We start from the raw sequence: 19,261 nt of genomic DNA on the forward strand, positions 1-19,261 counted from the left end.
GGATACAGACTAACATGGCTGCTACTCTGAAAACCTGTAAAATTTAAGGTGACAGGATTAGGGAATGAGAAGCATTCTTCAAAGAAGAACGTTGAGAAAGTTAACTTCTGAACCAATTGAATTGTTAAGTATTAGACACCTCTTCTTTCAAATGAACTTTACACATAACAATGCAAATTCTCATCCCACAAAATCTAATCACCACCATCTATGAATACCATTTCCTTCCTTTCTTTTCAATTATAAGCATTGATGTGTTAATAATAAAGTAGTTAGCCTTTGTTTTCTTCAATTACACTTTTTCTTTTTTTAAAACAGTTGTACATATTGTGGCTATTGCTTGCATTAGTGTCTAAAGTATTTAGCTAAAGGTAACTTTGGGTAGAACGAATAAATACTTTGTTTCCACTTTCATCAACTGTTTATTAGTTTACAAACAGTGTTTGATAAGTTTCAGAGTAACAGCCGTATTAGTCTGTATCCCCAAAAAGAAAAGGAGTACTTGTGGCACCTTAGAGACTAACAAATTTATTTGAGCAGATGTGTGATAAGTGTACAGACCATGTACTGCTTTTACTGTTAAATGGAACAATTGTTTCCAAAACACCTCAAAATGACAGTTGTAATATGTAAAACACTTTATAATAATGCATATTACATCATATTTTAGCTGAGTGAATGTAAATGTAAGATTCTATAAAGGACATCTCCAGCTCTTTTCATGTTGATGTATTATTCTGCATTTTGTAGAGATAACAGTTTATGCAATTCTGGTAAAATTTCAAATTATAGTATTTTTGAATATCTATCTTTCTAAATAAATTTATTTTAAAACTAAGGCAGAGATAGGGTAGGATTCTCTTATTTTTATCATTTTTATGGTTTGTTGTAGGCTAATTATGACTTTTAGGATAAATAACTGGATTCTCTCAGTGTAGTCAACTTTTATATATGTAATTCAACCATTTTCTTCAGGCTCAGCTCTCCAGCCTCCTCCTCCATAGCCTTGCATGTTTCTCAGCTTGCCAACTCTCAAATATGGAGTGCAATAAGAGGAAAAGACCCAAAATGAGTCAAAATTATGAATGTGAAAGTATTCCTTTAGTGTAAATAAGACTTTCTAAACCCTCAGTTTCATGATTCTTTATTTTTGAGGTCAATAATTTTAAATAATAAAAGTGGGAGGATTTCAAAATTGTCAAACATAGTTAACTTTGGGAGTAAAATAAATGATGTCCCTCTAAATGAAGGATATGAGAGGTATGCAGCCTGCAATCTTTGGGATGCACAATCCTGGCATTCATAAGTATCTTTAAGGTCCACGTGACCTCCTTTTGTGGAAGATCCTTTGTCCCAGCAACCACTAAATTCTAGTATTGGAGCACCTGAGTACTCAACCCACCACTCAGAAACATGAAAATATATAATTAAAGTAAGTTTATCTTCAGCCCAGTTCTATACCCCATTCACAACTGTTAAGATAATGGAATAATTCTTTAAGATTAACGGTCAATTTGGGCAGCAACTGCACTGCCCCGGACTGTTTTAAGCAAATTCCAGGACAGGTTTCAAAAGCACCAGGAGGACATCTTTGGCAGATTGGGAGCGATTAGTCTGAAATAACCTGATTTTGATGACATTTAGGTCATATTCCAAAGCCCATCTATTTGGCAGGGATCTAGGGTGGAGTCCATCTGAATGTGTAGACATGCATTTGGTAAATTAGAGTTTTGGGATCTTTTAGGTGAAAAAATTTCATTTTTGTGAACTGACATTTTATTGGGCTGCAGACCATATCTAAAGTGTGTGGGTGGGGGAGGAGGGGGGAGACATAGTGCCATGCCACCACCTGCCCCACTGGCCTGATCCTTCTCTTCCTCTCTCAGGTGCCCCCCCACCACCAGTAGCCTGATGCCCTTGGCCCATGAACCCCTTCTCCCAACCTCTCCTAGAAGCTTCAATGCTTGAGAGAGCCCCCATATCACCCCCCCTCAGGTGCCACTGCCAGCCTGCTCCTTACCTTATCCCTCCCTGCTGGCGCATCTCACCCTCAGATGATGGGTCCATCCCAGCCTGTCCCCCATGCTAGAAGAAGCTATCACAGTTTTGGCAGCCAGTGGATGAGGGGATTCTTTACAGAGGGGAACTTTTAAAAGTGTCATAAATAATGAGCTCATGCAAACTAAGGCAAATTGCAGTGTCCCAGCTAAAATTTTGATCTAGAATCCCCACTGGGAGGATGGACTCTCTGCATGTATATGAATCTTCTAGATTCACACGGCTTTTTCTGCTGTAGCCCCATACTCATGCTGATGGACATCTGGCAAACATGGAAATCTTCAGAACCCAGCTCTTCCATAAGAATTGTGCTTTGGGAGATTTTCAATTTTCATTTTATAAAATTTCTATTTCCAATTCTTGCTTCAGTGAGTTTTTATTGATAATAACCAAAACCTGAGAATTCTAAGTGTGTGACTGACATCATCACTTTCCTTCAAAAGATTTCCAAAATGTTTTCCTTAAGAAAACTCACAATGTTTTACAAAACTGAATCCCTAACCACTGAGAATCCATTTTGCAGGATAAGGATATGTCCATGCACAATAGCCTCAGTTCTGCAGAACTGTTCTGCATAACACTTGTTTTATCAACCTGTATTTTGACACAGTTACAGATACAGGTTGATAAAGAACCAGAAATTAGCTGAAACATTTTGTCTACAATATTTAATGTGGATTTACAACTGACAGTTTTAAAGCAATACTTCATCTAGTGATGCAGTTGGCATTCCAGGAGCTCTTTGCCTCTTGAGTGGGACAAATGTGGGACCAGGGAAAATGGCTCTAGGTCTAAGGTTGGCAGCTGTGTTGGTTCTAGGATATTATAGAGATAAGTGGTTGAGGTAATAACTTTTATTGGACTACTAACTTCTGTTGAACACGAAGAAGAGCTCTCTGCAGCTCAAAAACTTGTCTTTTTCATCAAGAGAAATTGGTTCAATAATAAAAGATACTCATAGAATATCAGGGTTGGAAGGGACCTCAGGAGGTCATCTAATCCAACCCCCTGCTCAAAGCAGGACCAATCCCCAATTTTTGCCCCAGATCCCTAAATGGCCCCCTCAAGAATTGAACTCATAACCCTGGGTTTAGGAGGCCAATGCTCAAACCACTGAGCTATCCCTCGCCCAATCTTGTCTCTCTGGGTCTAAGGGACAGCTGGAGGATTTGAGATGTCCACTGCTGAAAGGAGCCTGCATTTGGAAAAAAGCAGTTGCAGAGTTTGAATCTTTTCCTTAGGTTGGACCATCTACAGAGTTGGGGGTGGAGTGCTGCAACCCTATACTAACGTAAGAAGAAGCTTCAGGGCTTTGGTTGCTATATCTAAGTGACTTTTTCCTCTCCACTCCTATTCAGACATAGTGATTGCCATTAAAAGGTTAGGATGTGCCACCAGTTGACAGTTATTTCCCTGAACTAATAACAAATAGCTATAGTATTGCTGAGTTTTAGCTATTGCTATATGCTTACTTTTTAACAGCAACTGCTGTAGTAAGCAGAAACATAGTGGGTGATGTTCCATTAACAGAGGGGGTGGATTGCTGTAGATGGAAGATTCTATGGCAGTCAAGAGTAAAAAGGAGAAAAATTGAGGGTAGTGACAGCACAGGGACTCCCTTGAGGAGAGAAGCAGAGAACAATCATTAAGGAGAAGGGGATAGAAGCTCAGGAAAAATGTGCAGGGATGTGAGACCCTGAGCTGATGAAAGAAAAGGAGAGGAGTCAGCAAAGTAAAGAATCAGTGAGAATGCAAAACAGACAGAAATCACCAGTGATGATAAGTGAGCATTTGTTTCTCTCTCTCTATGGTGAGGACATATGAAGGATGTGAAGCGTTGCCAGACCTCTCTTTTGTTTAAACACTGAAACTATTTATTTCAAATAGGGTCTTGCTGCCTTCTTGATATCTTGGAGACAAGAATTTAATATTTAGAAGAGTTGAAAGAATGGTGCAAAAATAATTAAGAAAAATTGCCAATAGCCATTTAAAATAAGAGTGAAAAAAGGACAAACTAGATACAACGGTCTGCAACCTAGAGAGACTAGGAGTCATAGATGACTCATTAGGATAGAGGCCTGAGTGACAAGGATAATGGTGATTTGCTAACAGTGACAAAGAATGAGGGAAGTGGGGATTATGTGGAAGGAAAAATAAGGAGTTCAGTTTGGGCCATATTAAGTTTACTCTCAGACATACCTATACACACTATGGTTCAGGAAAGCACTTAAGCATATTCTTAATTTTAAGTAAGTACTTAAGTAACATTAACTTCCATGGGACTTAAACATGTGCTTAAGTGCTTTCCTAAACTAGTATCCCAGAGGGGACTGAAAAGGTAAATTTGCAAGGGACAGTAGTTGAACCCATTTGCATGAATAAGAACATTCAAAGAAAGAGTATAGAACAAATAAGAAGAGTAGAAAGAGAAGTTAAGAGTAATACAAAATATCTGATAGGTTCCACTTTTAACAGTAAGATACAGTACTGTTAACTGAGGGGGAATGTAATAGTGTGCTTACATATATGTGTACACTGGGTACATACCATAACTGAATAATTATAATCTTATTTATCCTACCTTGCCCGAATCCACATCTACTGTTTGTTACTCTCATACACTGAGTCATATCTAAAATTAGTCTGCAAACTCTGTTTCTTTATTAATTCAAAGAAAGCTTTTATTAAAGAATCTTTTGTTTTATTTTACTTTAACTTTACATCCACCCAATAGAACACAAACCAGAGCCTGCAGCTCTTTTTGTTCTTGTCAGCATTCACAGCTCTGCATTGCTGTGTGCAACAGGAGATTTTGAACTCTCCAGCCGCATCCAGCACTCTTAAGAATAGCAGCTGCTCCGTAAGACCTCTTGGTTATGGACGATATCTTTGCATTTGTTATGTAAACACCTGCCACACTTGGGTGGGGGGGGGTGCACAAATAAGTGTTGCCAACTCTCATCATTTTTTTAAAAGTGCCCTGGTAGTTGATGTTTTTCTTAAAGTACCAGCTGCTGAAGGAAAGTGATTAGGTGAAAATCTCAATTTTCATTTAGAATGAAAGTACATTTCTAGTTCTCCTGGTTGCATAGAAAAATTTTAAAACATAACCTGAGTACACCCAAAAGGCCCAGAAGCCAGAAGACATAACAAGAAACAAAAATGCATTTTTTGAAAGCCCGCTGATTCTTTTGGATCAAGTTTTTTTTAATGCCTGGGGTTAGCAATATTGACTCTCTGTGCCTCAATTCCCCTATCTGTAGATTAGGGACAATAGTGCTTCACAAGGATGTTGTGAGCATAAATACATTGAGGCTTCTGAGGTAACCAGTTACTATGGTGATAGAGACTACATAAGTACCTAACATAGATAATACACTTTGTCTCTCCACGGTATGCATCCGATGAAGTGAGCTGTAGCTCACGAAAGCTCATGCTCAAATAAATTGGTTAGTCTCTAAGGTGCCACAAGTACTCCTTTTCTTTTTGCGAATACAGACTAACACGGCTGTTACTCTGAAATTTGTCTCTCCTGCCATTCAAACAACGAGCACAGTGTTGTGGATGATGCCCCTTCAACAAGAGAGGATGGAAGATCAGTACCAGCACAAGAGGAAGTGATGGAAGTGTGGAAAGGCAGTGTGGTAAAAAAAGGAAGCAGCTGAAAGAGTAGGTAAGAGGAAGAACAGGTCCTGATCACACCATCAGTAGGACTCATTAGTGATTTCAGTGAGGGGACCTGCTTAAAATTTGATTGCACAATATGGCTGTCATAAATATAAAGAGAAGGGTAACCACCTTTATGTATGCAGTAACATAAAATCCTTCCTCGCCAGAGGTACAGAATCACTTTACCTACAAGGGGTGAAGAAATTCAGATAACTTGGTTGGCACCTGACCAAAAGGACCAATAAGGAAAGAAGATACTTTCAAATCTGTGGGGGAGAGGTTTTGTTTGTGCTCTCTTTGGTTGTTCTCTCTCTGGACAGAGAGACCAAGCAGGCAAACGATCTCCTGAAAAGATACATCTAAAATTACAGAAATTGTAAGTAAAGGCAAGGAAATGTGTTCAATGATCTTTTGGTTTAGCTTGTGAATTTTCTCTATGCTAAGAGGGAGTTTTATTCCTGTTTTTTTCACTTTGAAGCTGAGCCTAGAGGGGAATCCTGTGTTTTAAATCTTTTTATTTACCCTGTAAAGTTACCTTCCATCCTGATATTGCAGGTGTGATTCTTTTACTTTTTTTAAAAAATAAAGTTCTTCTTTTAAGAACCTAATTGATTTTCAGTGTCCTAAAAACCCAGGGGTTTGGTCTGTGCTCACGTTGTACCAATTGGTTAGGATATTATTCTCAAGCCTCCCCAGGAAAGGGGATGAAGGAGCTTGGGGGAATATTTTGGGGAAATTGGGACTCCAAGTGGCCCTTTTCCTGAATTCTGGTCTAAATCACTTGGTGGAGGCAGCAATACCGTCCAAGAACAAGAAAAGGATTTGTGCCTTGGGAAAGTTTTAACCTAAACTGGTAGAAATAAGCTTAGGGGGTCTTTCACGTGGGTCCCCACATCTGTGCCCCAGAGTTCAGAGTGGGGAGGGAACCCTGACAATGGCCCAGTGACACAAATCAAGCTGAGCAGATGGAAGGTCTGGAGCAAAGAGAAACCAACAGAATGACATACACCACACTGGTCTACACTACAAATAATATGTTGGTATAACTTCATTGATCTGGGGTATGGACCCCTGAAGCCAGGTCTACACCATAAACTTACATGGGTATAACCACGTTGTTCAGAGATGTGAAAAATCCACACACCTGAGAGACATAGTTATACTGATCTTAACCCAGGTGTAGACAGTGCTATGTTGATGAGAGGGCTTCTCCAGCTAACAAAGCTATGGCTTCTCACAGAGGTGGTTTAACTACTCTCCCTGTCAGTGTAGTAGTGTCTTCACTGAAGCGTCCAATCGGTAGAGCTTCACCGTTGTAGCATTTTAAGTGTAGACCTGCCCAGAGTAATGCAGGTGTACACTGCGGATGTACACTGTGCTATGTTGACAGGAAGGTTTCTCCCATTGACATACTTACCACCTCTCAGGGAGGTGGAGTACCTAGGCCCACAGGGATAGCGCTTGTACAAACAATGGTGCAGCTGCACTGCTGGAAGCATAGATAGGGCTGAGAATGAAAACCAATCTCTGCAATCCCCCTGAAAAGAGAAGTGAGCTGATTCTCTCTCACTGCCCTGAGCACGTGGAAGGGTTTAATTGTTCAAGGTTACTTTAGGACCCCAGAGACAGTTCATCTTAATCTAAAGCAGTAAGGAATTGACAAATGCAGGGGGTGATGCCAGGCCTGGGGAGGAAGGAAAGTTTTTGAGTTGGAACACAGGATTGGGAGTCACAACCTTGCGATTTCCCCCCCTTAACTCTGCCCCACACTGCGCGCAGTTGAGCTCCGGCAGGTCCCGCGCCCTCTGCTCTGGGGCAATAGCGCTCCCCCGCAGAGGGCCCTGAGGAGCTGCGCTGGTCAGCAAGGACAGGGAGGCAGCATATACCAGGAAGGCGTAGGCACGATGCCCTGGGTGCCGCTCCGAACTACAGATCCGCCGGGGCAACGCGGGCGCCCCCAGCTGCCAGCGACCCCACAGCCCCTACCCTGGCCACCCCGCCAGCGCTGCAGCCCCAACGCAAGGAGCGCTCGGGGCTTCCGACGAGCAAGCGCGCCTGCGCAGCAACTACCAGGCGCCTGCGCGTTGGCCGCGAGCGCGAGACCCCCCCGAGGAACAGCGCTGCTGGACCGTTGGGCTGCCGCGGCGTCGGCTGAGGGCGGCGCTGTCATTCCCGGCTCGGGCCCTGGAGCAGGCGCGGTGGGAGCTACTCGACGCCCCGTAAAGCGAGGGGAGAAGCGGCGGCCGCGGCTCCAGCCCGCCGCCTTCCAGCACCACATGGCGGCGGCGCTAGCAACACAAACGCCGCCGCCGGCCCCGCCCCCGGGGCGCTCACGGCTGCTCTAGGCCACGGGGAACAGCGACTCCCGGCCCGGAGACTCCTCCTCCTCCCGCGGCGCCTTCGGAGTCCCCCCGAACGGGCGCTGCGCTCCCCGCCATGCCGCGCCCGGGCCGCTGCCCCTCGTCCTGGCTGCTGCCCGCGCTGCTCTTGCTCGGCGGCGGCGCCTCGCTGCCCCCGGGATGCAAGCAGGACGGCCGCCCCAGGAGCCCCGGCAGGTCCCCGGCCGAGGGGAAGGTGGTCTGCAGCAGCCTGGAGCTCGCCCGAGTCCTGCCGCCCGACGCGCTGCCCAACAGGACGGTCACCCTGTAAGTACCGGGGGGGACGGGACGGGTCCCTCCGGGTAGGCGCACCCCGCTCCAGGCAGTTTTTGCCTGCGGGACGCGGGCCCGCCCCCGTCTGCAGGGCTGCGCTGGGACAGGGGGCTGCCCTGCCAAGTACCGCGTTAAGCGCCTGCCATCGGCCTTAGCGCAACGTGTGCGGGGAGAAGCGACCAAAGGCGAGTCTACTCCTGCCCAGCCATTGCCCCCAGCCCCACCGAGCATGTAGCTGATGGTGACTGCGGCCAGGAAAACACGCCCACTTGGGAGGTGGTGCAGAGGAGCACCTTTTGTTTTGGGATCCCTCCAGGCTCTTTATTATCTAGTTTTATTTCTAATATTTATGCTCTATGTTTAGTTTCCTGGCGCTGGTGGTGGCTTTTAAGGAAAAGAGAAACCTCGAGCTAATGTAGGTTGTGCATTTTACAAGAGTAGAGCATCTCTCTCGGGATGTATCATCATCTCAGGAATAAATCAAAAGGAAAACAGAGGCTAAGGTTACTCACCAGCTAGGAGGGAGTGTGGAGACAGTCTAGACTAGAGCAACTGGATGTGAACTAGCACTTAGGGGCTGGGCTGCAGTTGGGTGTCCCGCCCTCACAAATTTAAAGGGCCAGCTACTAACTAGACAAATATGCTGGGAAGACTTCCTGGAAAAAGGGTGAACCCACACTTGGGTACTTATTAATCCCCATTCCGGTAGTTCTAGTTGAGAACTTGTTTCTGTGGTGGAAGATGTGTGGAAAAGACTTCCTACTGTTTTCAGTGCTAGAGTTTAATGTCTGGAAAAAAAATCCTTTGTTTTGTCTTTTTTTCTAGAACAAGAATATGATATTTGATTTAGGTGTTAGTTTAAAGATTACTGCTAGTATCGAGTCATTGAACATTTTTTTTAAGTTGTAGTGTGCATGCTAAAGAAAACATGTTTAATACTATTAGTGTGTTTTCTTTTCATACTTGGCTTGATTTTTTAATTTAACCGAGACTTACAGCCAAAGAAAAAGCATAGCCTAAAAATGTCAGTTATTATATTTGAGATTGTTGGAGGAAAAAGCACTGAGTGCTAAGTATTTTATTCAACTTTGAACAAAAAACAAAATCAAAACTTGAAGGCCCACAACTTCAGATTTATCCTAAATATAAACAAGTCTGCTAGAAGTTTAACAAGTAGATGGCACTATATGCTTACATTTTTTAATAGTAGAAATTAAATGAAAATGAATGGCCTAATATTAAGCCAGTTTAAAAAAAAAAAAGAGAGAACCATTTTTATCATTCTGATTTTCTTGAAGTCTTAGTTTGATATTGTATAAAATCCATCTACACCAGATACTGTTGTCTGGAAGCAATGAATCCGCAGCTGTTGTAGCTTGGATAGAATAACATGGTTTTGGAATTATTAGAATGTAAGGCCCAGCATATACTTACATATGCTCTATGCATGTGAACTAGTCCCACTGAAGTCAGGTGGACAACTCACATTTATAAGTGTCTGTAGCATTAGGGCGTAGATGGTTCTTGGGTTTGAAGTATAGCCCTTGGAGAATAGGGAAATGTTCTCATTCCAAGGCAAGTCAGATTTACTGTAGCAAAAGGGATGCAAGCATCATGTTGCATTATGTGAGTGAGCTCAAAATGGATATGATATCAAGAAGTCCATGAAAATATAGTTGGAAATTGATATAGTTATATCTTCTGCTAGAACTTTGAAAAATCCACTCTCTGATAGCAAGTGGAAATCTTTCCTAGCAAACATGGAGTCCTAAGCCATCAGTTTCTGCAGAATTTAACTTTTAATTTAAAAAAATGAATGTAATGATATATTTTCCTCTGAGTGCAGATAGACCACTTAAGTACCAACACTCATAGCTTTGCCCAGTAGTAGCAGCATGAAACTAACAGGAATCTGGTCAGTTTCACCTCTGTTATTCAGAAGGACATGGACAGCAGTGATATTTTTAAGTATGCTGTCAATGTCACAGTGTTACTGCTTCTGGAAAGCTATCAGCAGCAGAGGCATGAACTACAACTATGGGAAAAGGGGGAAGGAAGGAAGGAAACAAACAAAATGGGAGGATGGGGAGGTGTAAAGTATTGGAAACCACTAAGAAGCTCTGGGGTGGGAGGGAGAGAAGAAACAAAACAGTCCTTCTCCTTTTCAGCAGCTAGAGGCTACTGGAGCTACACGTTCATCTAGCACCTACTAACCAGAGACAGATGTGAAAAATAGTTCCGAAGCAGGATCCAGATACAGCACCATGGCAGAGATCCTCAGATCCATCTGCTTGCATTGAGAAGGGGTTGGGCTTCTCGCCAAGGTGCTACTCCAGGTCTTGAGGGTGAACATATTTCTTTCTTTCATATCTACCTCTGGCAAGTAGATGTCAGGTACATTTTCAAGTATGGTTTACTACTATCACAGTTTTAGGGCCTTAAGTAGTTCAGAAGACAGAAAAAGAAGAGAGCATGATAATGTCATCGTGGAACTGACAGACACTACGTACACACACATACAGTTGAGAAGAATTACTTGATTTATTTTGTCATGCAGAATTTCTTCATTAGTCAATGTATGTAAATAGAAAACTTTGTAAATTACTTTTGTTTTTAGTTGGATTGAGGTTTATAATTCCTGTTGAAAGTTGCTTTTTCTCTCTGATCATATTTTCCCTCTATTTCATGTATACGCTAGTCTTTGTAGATTGCATTTTTATCACATATCTTTAAATAGATACAGTGTAAGGAAAAAACTTGGCTTTCCATAGCTTGTCTATTTCTAAAATTAAGATAATATCTACTACACAAATATGTTGTGAGGACTAATGTATAACAGTGCTCTGAAGCTGGAAAAGATAAATATTTAAAAATCTGTGACTTGTTTTTGAATTCAACACATTTTCTATAAGACAGTTGCCACCATATTCTGTTATGGAATATACTTTTTGAAAGATTTAGAACCTTGTGTTGTCATTTATGACCCCCCATATTTTTTGAGAGGTCTGTTCCTTTATTGAGTTTACCAATGGTGTACATGAAGAACGTTATAGATAATAAAGGTACTGAAGGCTTCTGAAGTACATTGTTAAGCACCATGGATGCTGGAAATTGTGCCATAGAACTCTCACCTGCATCGTTATCAGGTTGGATTAGTAATTGCTTAGGATTTGAACATATTTTGCTGGCAAGTAGCATATTTTAAAGCTAACATATCACTTAATAGTTCATCGTCTGGATTGATAGGAGAAAACTTAATGGAAGGTTCCTCCTTGTGATTTGGGACAAAACTGCTCATTGATTCTTTGTACTGAAAAAATCCAACAGGAATCTAGATGAAAGAGAAACTTTGTTGTATTATTCTGTAAACTTTAATTCTACTTATGAGAGACTTACAAAAGGGAGGAGGAAGGTTTGTGTCCTTTTTCACTTCTTTATTACGTATAGGCTTGTCAGAAATCAGTTTTTATTTTTTTATTATTTTGACGGATAATATAAATGTTTAAAATATACTTTTATTTGTATCAATTTAAATTTTCACAGTAGCAGGAAATTATGGGAGTGTTAATGACCACATCAAAGAAGTTTTCAAGGAACCTTTTTTTACTTTGCCTATCTGTAAATTTTTATTATTGATGGAATATTTTTCATCAGATTGGGTGCATATGATGAAACTGGTGTTCACCAACGTTTACTGATAAAATCTAACACTTCCAAGCCTAAGCATGTTTAATATAAGACCCAAAAAGGCCTTTACATTTTTTTATTAGAAATTCAAGTCTAGTCTGTCAAGTCTTCCAGGAAAAGCAGGATTATGACAGGGAACCTAGTAGGATTATGACATCAGATGCACCAAGCCAGTGAGAGAGGAAGCAATATTTTAAGAACATAGAATTTGCCAGAATGGTCTCGATCAGTGGTCCATCTAGTTCAGTATTCTGTTTTAGCCACTATCAGAGGAAAGTACTCAAGTAGAGAGTTATGGAGTGACCTACCCACAAAGAAAGTTTCTTCCCAACCCCACTAGTTAGGAGCTGGTTTATGTCTTGAAGCATGTGGATTTATCTCTTCCAGACCCTTGATTTATTAATTTTGCTTGTTTTTTTTAAATCTTTGCTATTCTGTCTCTGTTCTTATCTGTATAGCCAATCCTTCTTTGAATCATGGTAAGCTCTTTGCCTCCATGATGTATGGCATTCCACAGGCTAACCGTGTGTTAAACTTGCTGCTTTTCAGTTTCACTGAATTTTCCCTTACTCCTGTTATGAGAAAGATCAAATATTTATAGTAATTCTACCTTCTCTATACGATTCATTATATACCACATCCTTAAAAATCTTCAAGTTCTACAGCAAAACCAGAAAATATAACTTGACATTCCTGGTATCTTCAAAATAAAATACAGCAGAAAAAAAATCTTTCTTTGTAGAAACATAAAGGCCAAAAATAAGAGAAAAGGTGGAGTGCACCCCATATATTTTTCTTTGTTATGGGTTGGGTAAGAACCATAAGATCAGCTGTTTTTGTTTTATTTGTTTCCCGCTCTCTTACATATGTTCAGAATTTACTGGGTTTATAATTCTTATCTTCAGTTATCATGCAACAGGACTAAGGCATCACGTCCAAATGGGCTTAGAATAAGAAGCATGTCAACTCAGCAAAACCTGTGAAAGTGTGTTTGCAGGTGTTGTATAATTTAACTTTGTCATAAAAAGCAATGGTAAATTAGAGTAAATAACCTCTTCCTTGCTGTTTTCAAGATTAACTTAAAGGGGGAAACAGTACATTTAAAAATAATAGTTACCTTTGAAATTTTATACTTGTTTTGAAGAGAAGTAAGATCACTAACAGATTAGAGAAGTTTTATTTCGTTCTTTCTTTTCAGTTTCTGTGCTTTGTGCATTTGAGAACTCTTTGTGTTTTTTTAGTAGTTTCACCGTTTTCTCTGTATAGTCAATTGCTTTTCCTTGCTGTTTGTGTTGGTCTTTCACATGACAAGAGAGGACGAAGGATTTTTTAAAAAAAATTAAAGGGTTTTAAAACCACAAAAACTGGCCTGGGGGCTTAAGGGCAGGTGTAGAGCCCCCTGGGGACCCGCAAGCAGGTTTCAGGGGGTCTGCCAAAACAAACCAGAGAGCAGGGGCGGCTGTTAGACTCACTTGGGCCCCGGGAAGAAAGCTGAAGCCCAAGCCCAGCCACTCAGGGTTGAAATCAAAGCCTGAGCAATTTAACTTAGCAGAGCCACCTGTGGTGTCAGGCCGCAAGCCCTTGCCCTGCTTGCTATCCCCGAATGCCAACCCTGGCTTTTAATCTACTGAATATGGAGAAAAACAGTTGTTGTGGCACAGGTGGGCCGGGGAATTTTTATAACATGTTGTGGGGGGGCTCAAAAAGAAAAAGGTTGAAAACCCCTGGATTAGGGGATTGCCAGAGAGATAAATGATTGAAAATTGGTCACTCTGATGTAGATGGGCTTCATTTTAACTAGATGAAAAAAGCTGCATAGTAGCTTTTATTTTACTCTAAACTCTTTTTACGGTAATGCTAAGTTGCTGTTTTGTTTTTTGTTTTTCTCAGGGATGGGGAAGGACTCACTAAGGGAGATCAAAAGCACTGAATGAAACCCTGACCTCATTGAAGTTAATGGCAAAACTTCCATTGACTTCAGTGCAGCCCATAGTGTGTAACTTGTCACAATTCAATTAATAAACATTTCTCTTGAAACCATTTACTATAGTTGACTTGGGTACAAGGCAGGCAAAAAATGGAGGGGAGAATGAAGGATGAAGTCCATTTATGGCTATTGATCAGGCTCTTTCATATTTCTTCCTTCTCCTTAGTTTGGTAGTAGCTGTTGCAGATGTTGGCAGGGTTGGCAAATTCATTCAACTAATCAGGGGCGCTGACATCCATTCTTTCTCCTGTGACAATTCCAAAGGGTAATAAACAATTGTACAGTCGTTCTTCATAATGTTTCAGGAATATTAATTTGAGTTTAATTTTTTAGTTGGAGTCTAGAAAGACAACTAAGTTTTTTTCCCCTGCTGATAATAGCTCATTTTAACTAATTAGCCTCTCACAGTTTGTATGGCAACTTCCAACTTCTCTGTATGTATATATGTAACTTCTTACTATATGTTCCATTCTGTGCATCCGACGAAGTGGGCTGTAGCCCATGAAGGCTTATGCTCTAATAAATTTGTTAGCCTCTAAGGTGCCACAAGTACTCCTGTTCTTTCTAACTGCCTGGCTAGATGTTTTAAACTGATGTCCTGTAAAACAAACCCGTTTTCTCTTTTTTTCAATTTTGCACTTCCCCCTTAAAAAGATAATCTGAAACAGAAAAAGTCCAGGAGAGAAGAAAGGGTATGTCTAGACTAGTTTATGGCCGTATTGTAACTTGAGTTGAGTGTCTGGATTAGCATTTACAAAGGTGCTGGTTAACTTCAGTTGGTTACCGGTTAACTCAAATTACACAAATTGTAATCTAGATCAGTGGTTTTCAAACTTCTTTTTCCGGGGACCCAGTTGAAGAAAATTGTTGATTCCTGCGACCCAACGGAGCTGAGGTTGAGGGGTTTGGAGGGCAGGCGGGCAGAGGGTTGGGGTGAGGGCTGCAGGGTGGGGCTGGAAATGAGGGGTTCAGGTTGTGGGAGGTGGCTCAGGGCTGGGGCAAGGGGTGGAGTGCAGGAGGTGGTCAGGGCTCTGGGCTGGGGGTGCAGGCTCTGGGGTGGGGCCAGGGATAAGGGGTTTGGGGTACAGGAAGGGGTTCCAGGTTTGGGGAGGCTCTGGGCTGGCGCACGGGATTGGGGCCTGCGGGTTGGGGCACGGACTTACCTCCGGCGGCTTCCAGTCAGCGGTGCAGCCAGGGTGCAGAGGCAGGCTTCCCGCCTGTCCTGGTACTGCAGATCACGCTGCGCCCTGGAAGCGGCCAGCAACAGATCCGGCTCCTAGGCGGAGGTGCGCAAGCGGCTTTGCATGACTCTTGCCCACAGGCGCCTCCCCCCCCCCCAGCTCCAATTCAATAGTTTCTGGCCAATGGGGGTGTGGAGCCGGTGCTCAGGGTGGGGGCAGTGCGCGGAGCCACTTGGCCCCCTGCCTAGAAGCTGGACCCGCTGCTGGCCGCTTCCAGGGCGCAGCACGGTGTCAGAAAAAGTAGGCACTAGCCTATCTTAGCTGGGCAGCACCGCCGACGGGACTTTTAATGTCCCGGTTGGCGGTGCTGACCGGAGGAAGGCAACCCAGTGCCTTACATGCCGCTACCCACGGTTTGAAAAACACTGATCTAGATATATCAGAGAGACCGCTTCTATTAAAAAACAAAAAGACAAATTGTATAGACTTGAGATGGAATTGTTTACACAGTCAAGGTATGATACAAATTGAGGCACTGATCGTTCACTGAGCTGATTTCATGGTTGGGCCTTAGTTTTGGTACAAAAGATGATAATCAGTAATGTTAGGGTCATATTGAAAACAGGCTTTAAATAAAATTTGCAGTTTTAAGTCCCATGCATATTGTAAAAATACGTATCTGCTGACAGAATTTCTCTTCATCAGCACTGAAGTAAATTCATAGCTGTTAGACTATGAGCTGTGGGGTTCTTTTACCTCATGTCAGCACTGGAACTTGAATTACATGACTGAACTTACTCCTTGGAACAGATGAATTGTTCAGGAGAATATTAAGATCTCTTCTGAAATAGGTAAACTCCTTTGAGATGCCCAGGGGCTTGAATGAATGTAGTTCACATTTGTCAACCCTCTCCCACCTGCCTCCAATCCTTTATTTATAAACTTGATGTATTTGATGCGGGTTGGCAAAATTGTGTATGAATTTATACATGGTACCTCGTCAATTTCCAAAGGGCAGTTAAATGTCTTTGATTTTTTTTTCAGTTTTCTGTATTATGAAGACTTGTTGCACTATAGGTAATGTTGTTGACTTGCACGTAAATTAGAACTGAAGTCTTTGTATGTCTGTAAAATGTAGCCATTTCAATCTGTTTTTAGTGAAAATTGAAATTAAATTTATTTATATTGTTTGCATGTAAATATAAACAGAGGGCTACATTAAAAGAACAAGAACATTACACTTGTAAAGTCCACTAGTACTCAAAAGTTAAGAAATACCAGAATTAAGGTTTCCCATGCTTGACTTTGCACCCTTAACATTCTTTCAGTGAAGGATTTTTTTATGCAACTTCCTGAACTTTTATTAAGATAGGAAAAAATAAATTCCATCTCATCATTAGCACAGTTGGAACCTTTAAATCCACAGTATGGTGCTTGACTGCTTGAGCTAATAACTTGTAGCAGTAGTAGGCTGGTTTGTTCTCTATCGCTGTGATTACAGAGCAATGTAAGCCTAGGGTTAGTGGGACTTGCATCAACTGACCTGTGTCAGGGAACCCTGAGCTTTAGTGTCTATGGATATGTCTACACAGCCACTAAACACACACAGTTGACTTCCGTAGCAGCCACTTTGCAGCAGCTGCTCTGAAAAAAGTGTGAGGAACCAAGCTAACTCTCCCACATGAGTGCAATGGAACTCCGTAGTGGACTGTTTTGAGCACTATATCCCTATACTGAAAATTAGGTTCTTGAGGTCTTGGAGTTAAGACAGGTCACTGGGAGATGACATACCTTGGAAATATTTCTTTCACTCAGGATGTAACAGATGCTTATCTCCCTGTCTGGTAATTTGTGTACTGTGTATCATATGCCCCAAAATGTCTCCATATTTGTATAGGGAGGTAGGAGCGGAATGAAATCTGCACGAGAGGAAACAGACGGGGGAAGGGAGATGTCCTCCTCTATGAATAGAGACAAAGGATTGTTATGGTATATGCTGGGGTGCAAAGAAACACGTGGGATCCTTCACCAAGGAGGCAAACTGACAGTATGTTTGTCTCATGAAATGAAGATCACAGGCAACCTGGCTGTAAAGTGCTGCAAGGATTTTGGGTGATACTCTAGAAGACAAGAGAGTATTTTGTTAATTAAGTATAAGATCTAGAATGTGTGTTATGATTTTATTTTGTATGTAATTGTTTCAAATACTTGTACTTGTTGCTACTTGAATTTCTGTGCTTTGTTAAATAACAAAGCTTTGCTTCTCTTTCATTGTACTGTCTGTTCTCGCTGTGTAATTGCTTCCCTATAGTAATTCCCAATTTGTAGTACGCCGCCATTCCATACACTAAAATAAGCAATTAAATAGTTAAAGCCAACATTTTAAAAGTGTAACTAGATTTCATGCCCCACTAATAAAGGACAGAGAAGTTCACACCTCTCTTTTCAGGCTGTCTGCCCTTTGTTCACATTTGAAAGGTTATCTTTGCAGTCACAGGGGCTAGACTTTTTTAATATAATGAAAGCTTAGATTCTGTAAGATCTAAATTTGTCACATGGGCCACTCAAATGCATCAGATGGGCTAGATCAAATCTGCTGTTTTGTTTTCACTGCGCCAAAAAAGGTAGGGGTAGGGGCTGTGTGTGTGTGCTATTTTTACCACAGGATGACTGAAGTATATTAGCTATCCCATTGTAAAATCCTAATGGTATCAGACCACCTGTAGATTTTACTGTGAGCTAGTTAGGTAAGGTTGATGCTATATCCCCACCTGTGGTTGACTTCACCTAGCTAATTTCCATAAAAACTACAGTGCTTGTCTCTGATAGGACTTTACAGAGGGATAGCTAATGCACGTTAGTTATCCGGTGCTAAAAAAAGAACACTTTTTTTTTTTGCTTGTTTCCCAAGTGAAGACATGACCTGAGTTAATCTTTTTCCAGTAGTTTAACATTTAAAGAGTATTGCAAACAATGAAAAAGAACTTTACTGTTGTTGTTTTTTTAATGTATTAGGTACTTACATGAAGGAAGCAGCGAAACTAGGTGTGGATTAAAAAGTTACAGTGCATATCAGTACTACTACTTCAAGGCATAAATAGGATTTTAGGCAACTGGCATCAGAGAGGAGCATTTTCTACCCTACCCATAAAATGGTATTTAACAGCAAACAGGGTGGTTTTTTGCATTTTTCTGAAAAAATGGGGATAGGGTCATTGCCGAAGACAAGATACTGAACTAGGTAGACCAGTGGTCTGTTTTTGGCACAGGAATTTTGTTTCATAAACAACTGAAGAAATAAATATATAACTTTAAACTTAAAATGAGCATAACACTATGTTTTACTGATTAAGGTATGCAAACATTAAGATCCTGCAAACCTTTACACACTTCAATATTCCTTAATCAGGATTTAATTTAGTTCCACTGAAGTCAAGGGTTCTACCTGGATGAGTGAGGATTTACAGGATCAGACTCTTAGTTTGTTATGAGGTGATTTAATAATATTAAACACAGAAAAGGCTTTTTCATATTGTACTTTGGTCGTCTGACTAAATAGTTTGATGTAATAGTCTCCTGAACTCCAAGCTCTAGTTTTAAGGGGTAACAAAAACAAAAAAATAAATTAGCTCGCGTATCTCCACTGTTCTAAGTTCACACATTGGTAGTATGTCTGTACTTTCCTTGTGGGCTTTTGAGATCATATAGTAAATTAATTCATTCTTCAGAGAGTGGTTTGAATAGTGTGTAGTAAATAAGGCATGGGGACACATACTGAACAGCGAGGAGAAAACAAAATATTGAATAGTTGCTCATTAAGTGTCAATCCTGTACACTGACTAAATCAGGCGGCCTGTGGAAAAAGATGTGATCATGTAATTAAAGATTATCATAATGCATGTACACAAGGGGATCTAATTTAAAGTTGCACAGAAAACCTTGATTCTGGTATTTCTTAACTTCTGAATACTTTACTTTGCAACATGAATGATGTTCTTTTAAGGTAGTTTTTTTGTATGTATTATTGA

General features: G+C 41.3%; 2 protein-coding genes across 4 annotated transcripts in view; one reads left to right on the forward strand and one right to left on the reverse strand.

The window, feature by feature from the left end:
- LOC140910713 (cytosolic beta-glucosidase-like) overlaps positions 1-8,958 on the reverse strand; it is a 90,984-nt gene extending 82,026 nt beyond the window's left edge. The window contains exon 1 of one of the 2 annotated variants that reach the window (XM_073342389.1): positions 8,891-8,958. Coding sequence is in view for 1 of the 2 variants with exons in the window: in XM_073342387.1 (XP_073198488.1) it covers positions 7,857-8,005 (149 nt within the window). In the remaining variant the exon portion in view is untranslated. Of the gene's footprint in view, positions 1-7,856; positions 8,242-8,890 lie in introns of those variants that run through there. The other variant, XM_073342387.1, reaches the window with a different exon arrangement.
- ADGRA3 (adhesion G protein-coupled receptor A3) overlaps positions 7,809-19,261 on the forward strand; it is a 118,768-nt gene continuing 107,315 nt past the window's right edge. The window contains exon 1 of one of the 2 annotated variants that reach the window (XM_073342384.1): positions 7,809-8,372. In XM_073342384.1, the coding sequence (XP_073198485.1) occupies positions 8,164-8,372 (209 nt within the window). In that variant the 5' untranslated portion in view covers positions 7,809-8,163. The remainder of the gene's footprint in view (positions 8,373-19,261) is intronic. The other variant, XM_073342386.1, reaches the window with a different exon arrangement.

Source organism: Lepidochelys kempii, chromosome 4 (assembly GCF_965140265.1).
Source record: "Lepidochelys kempii isolate rLepKem1 chromosome 4, rLepKem1.hap2, whole genome shotgun sequence".
NCBI classification, from domain to species: Eukaryota; Metazoa; Chordata; order Testudines; family Cheloniidae; genus Lepidochelys; species Lepidochelys kempii.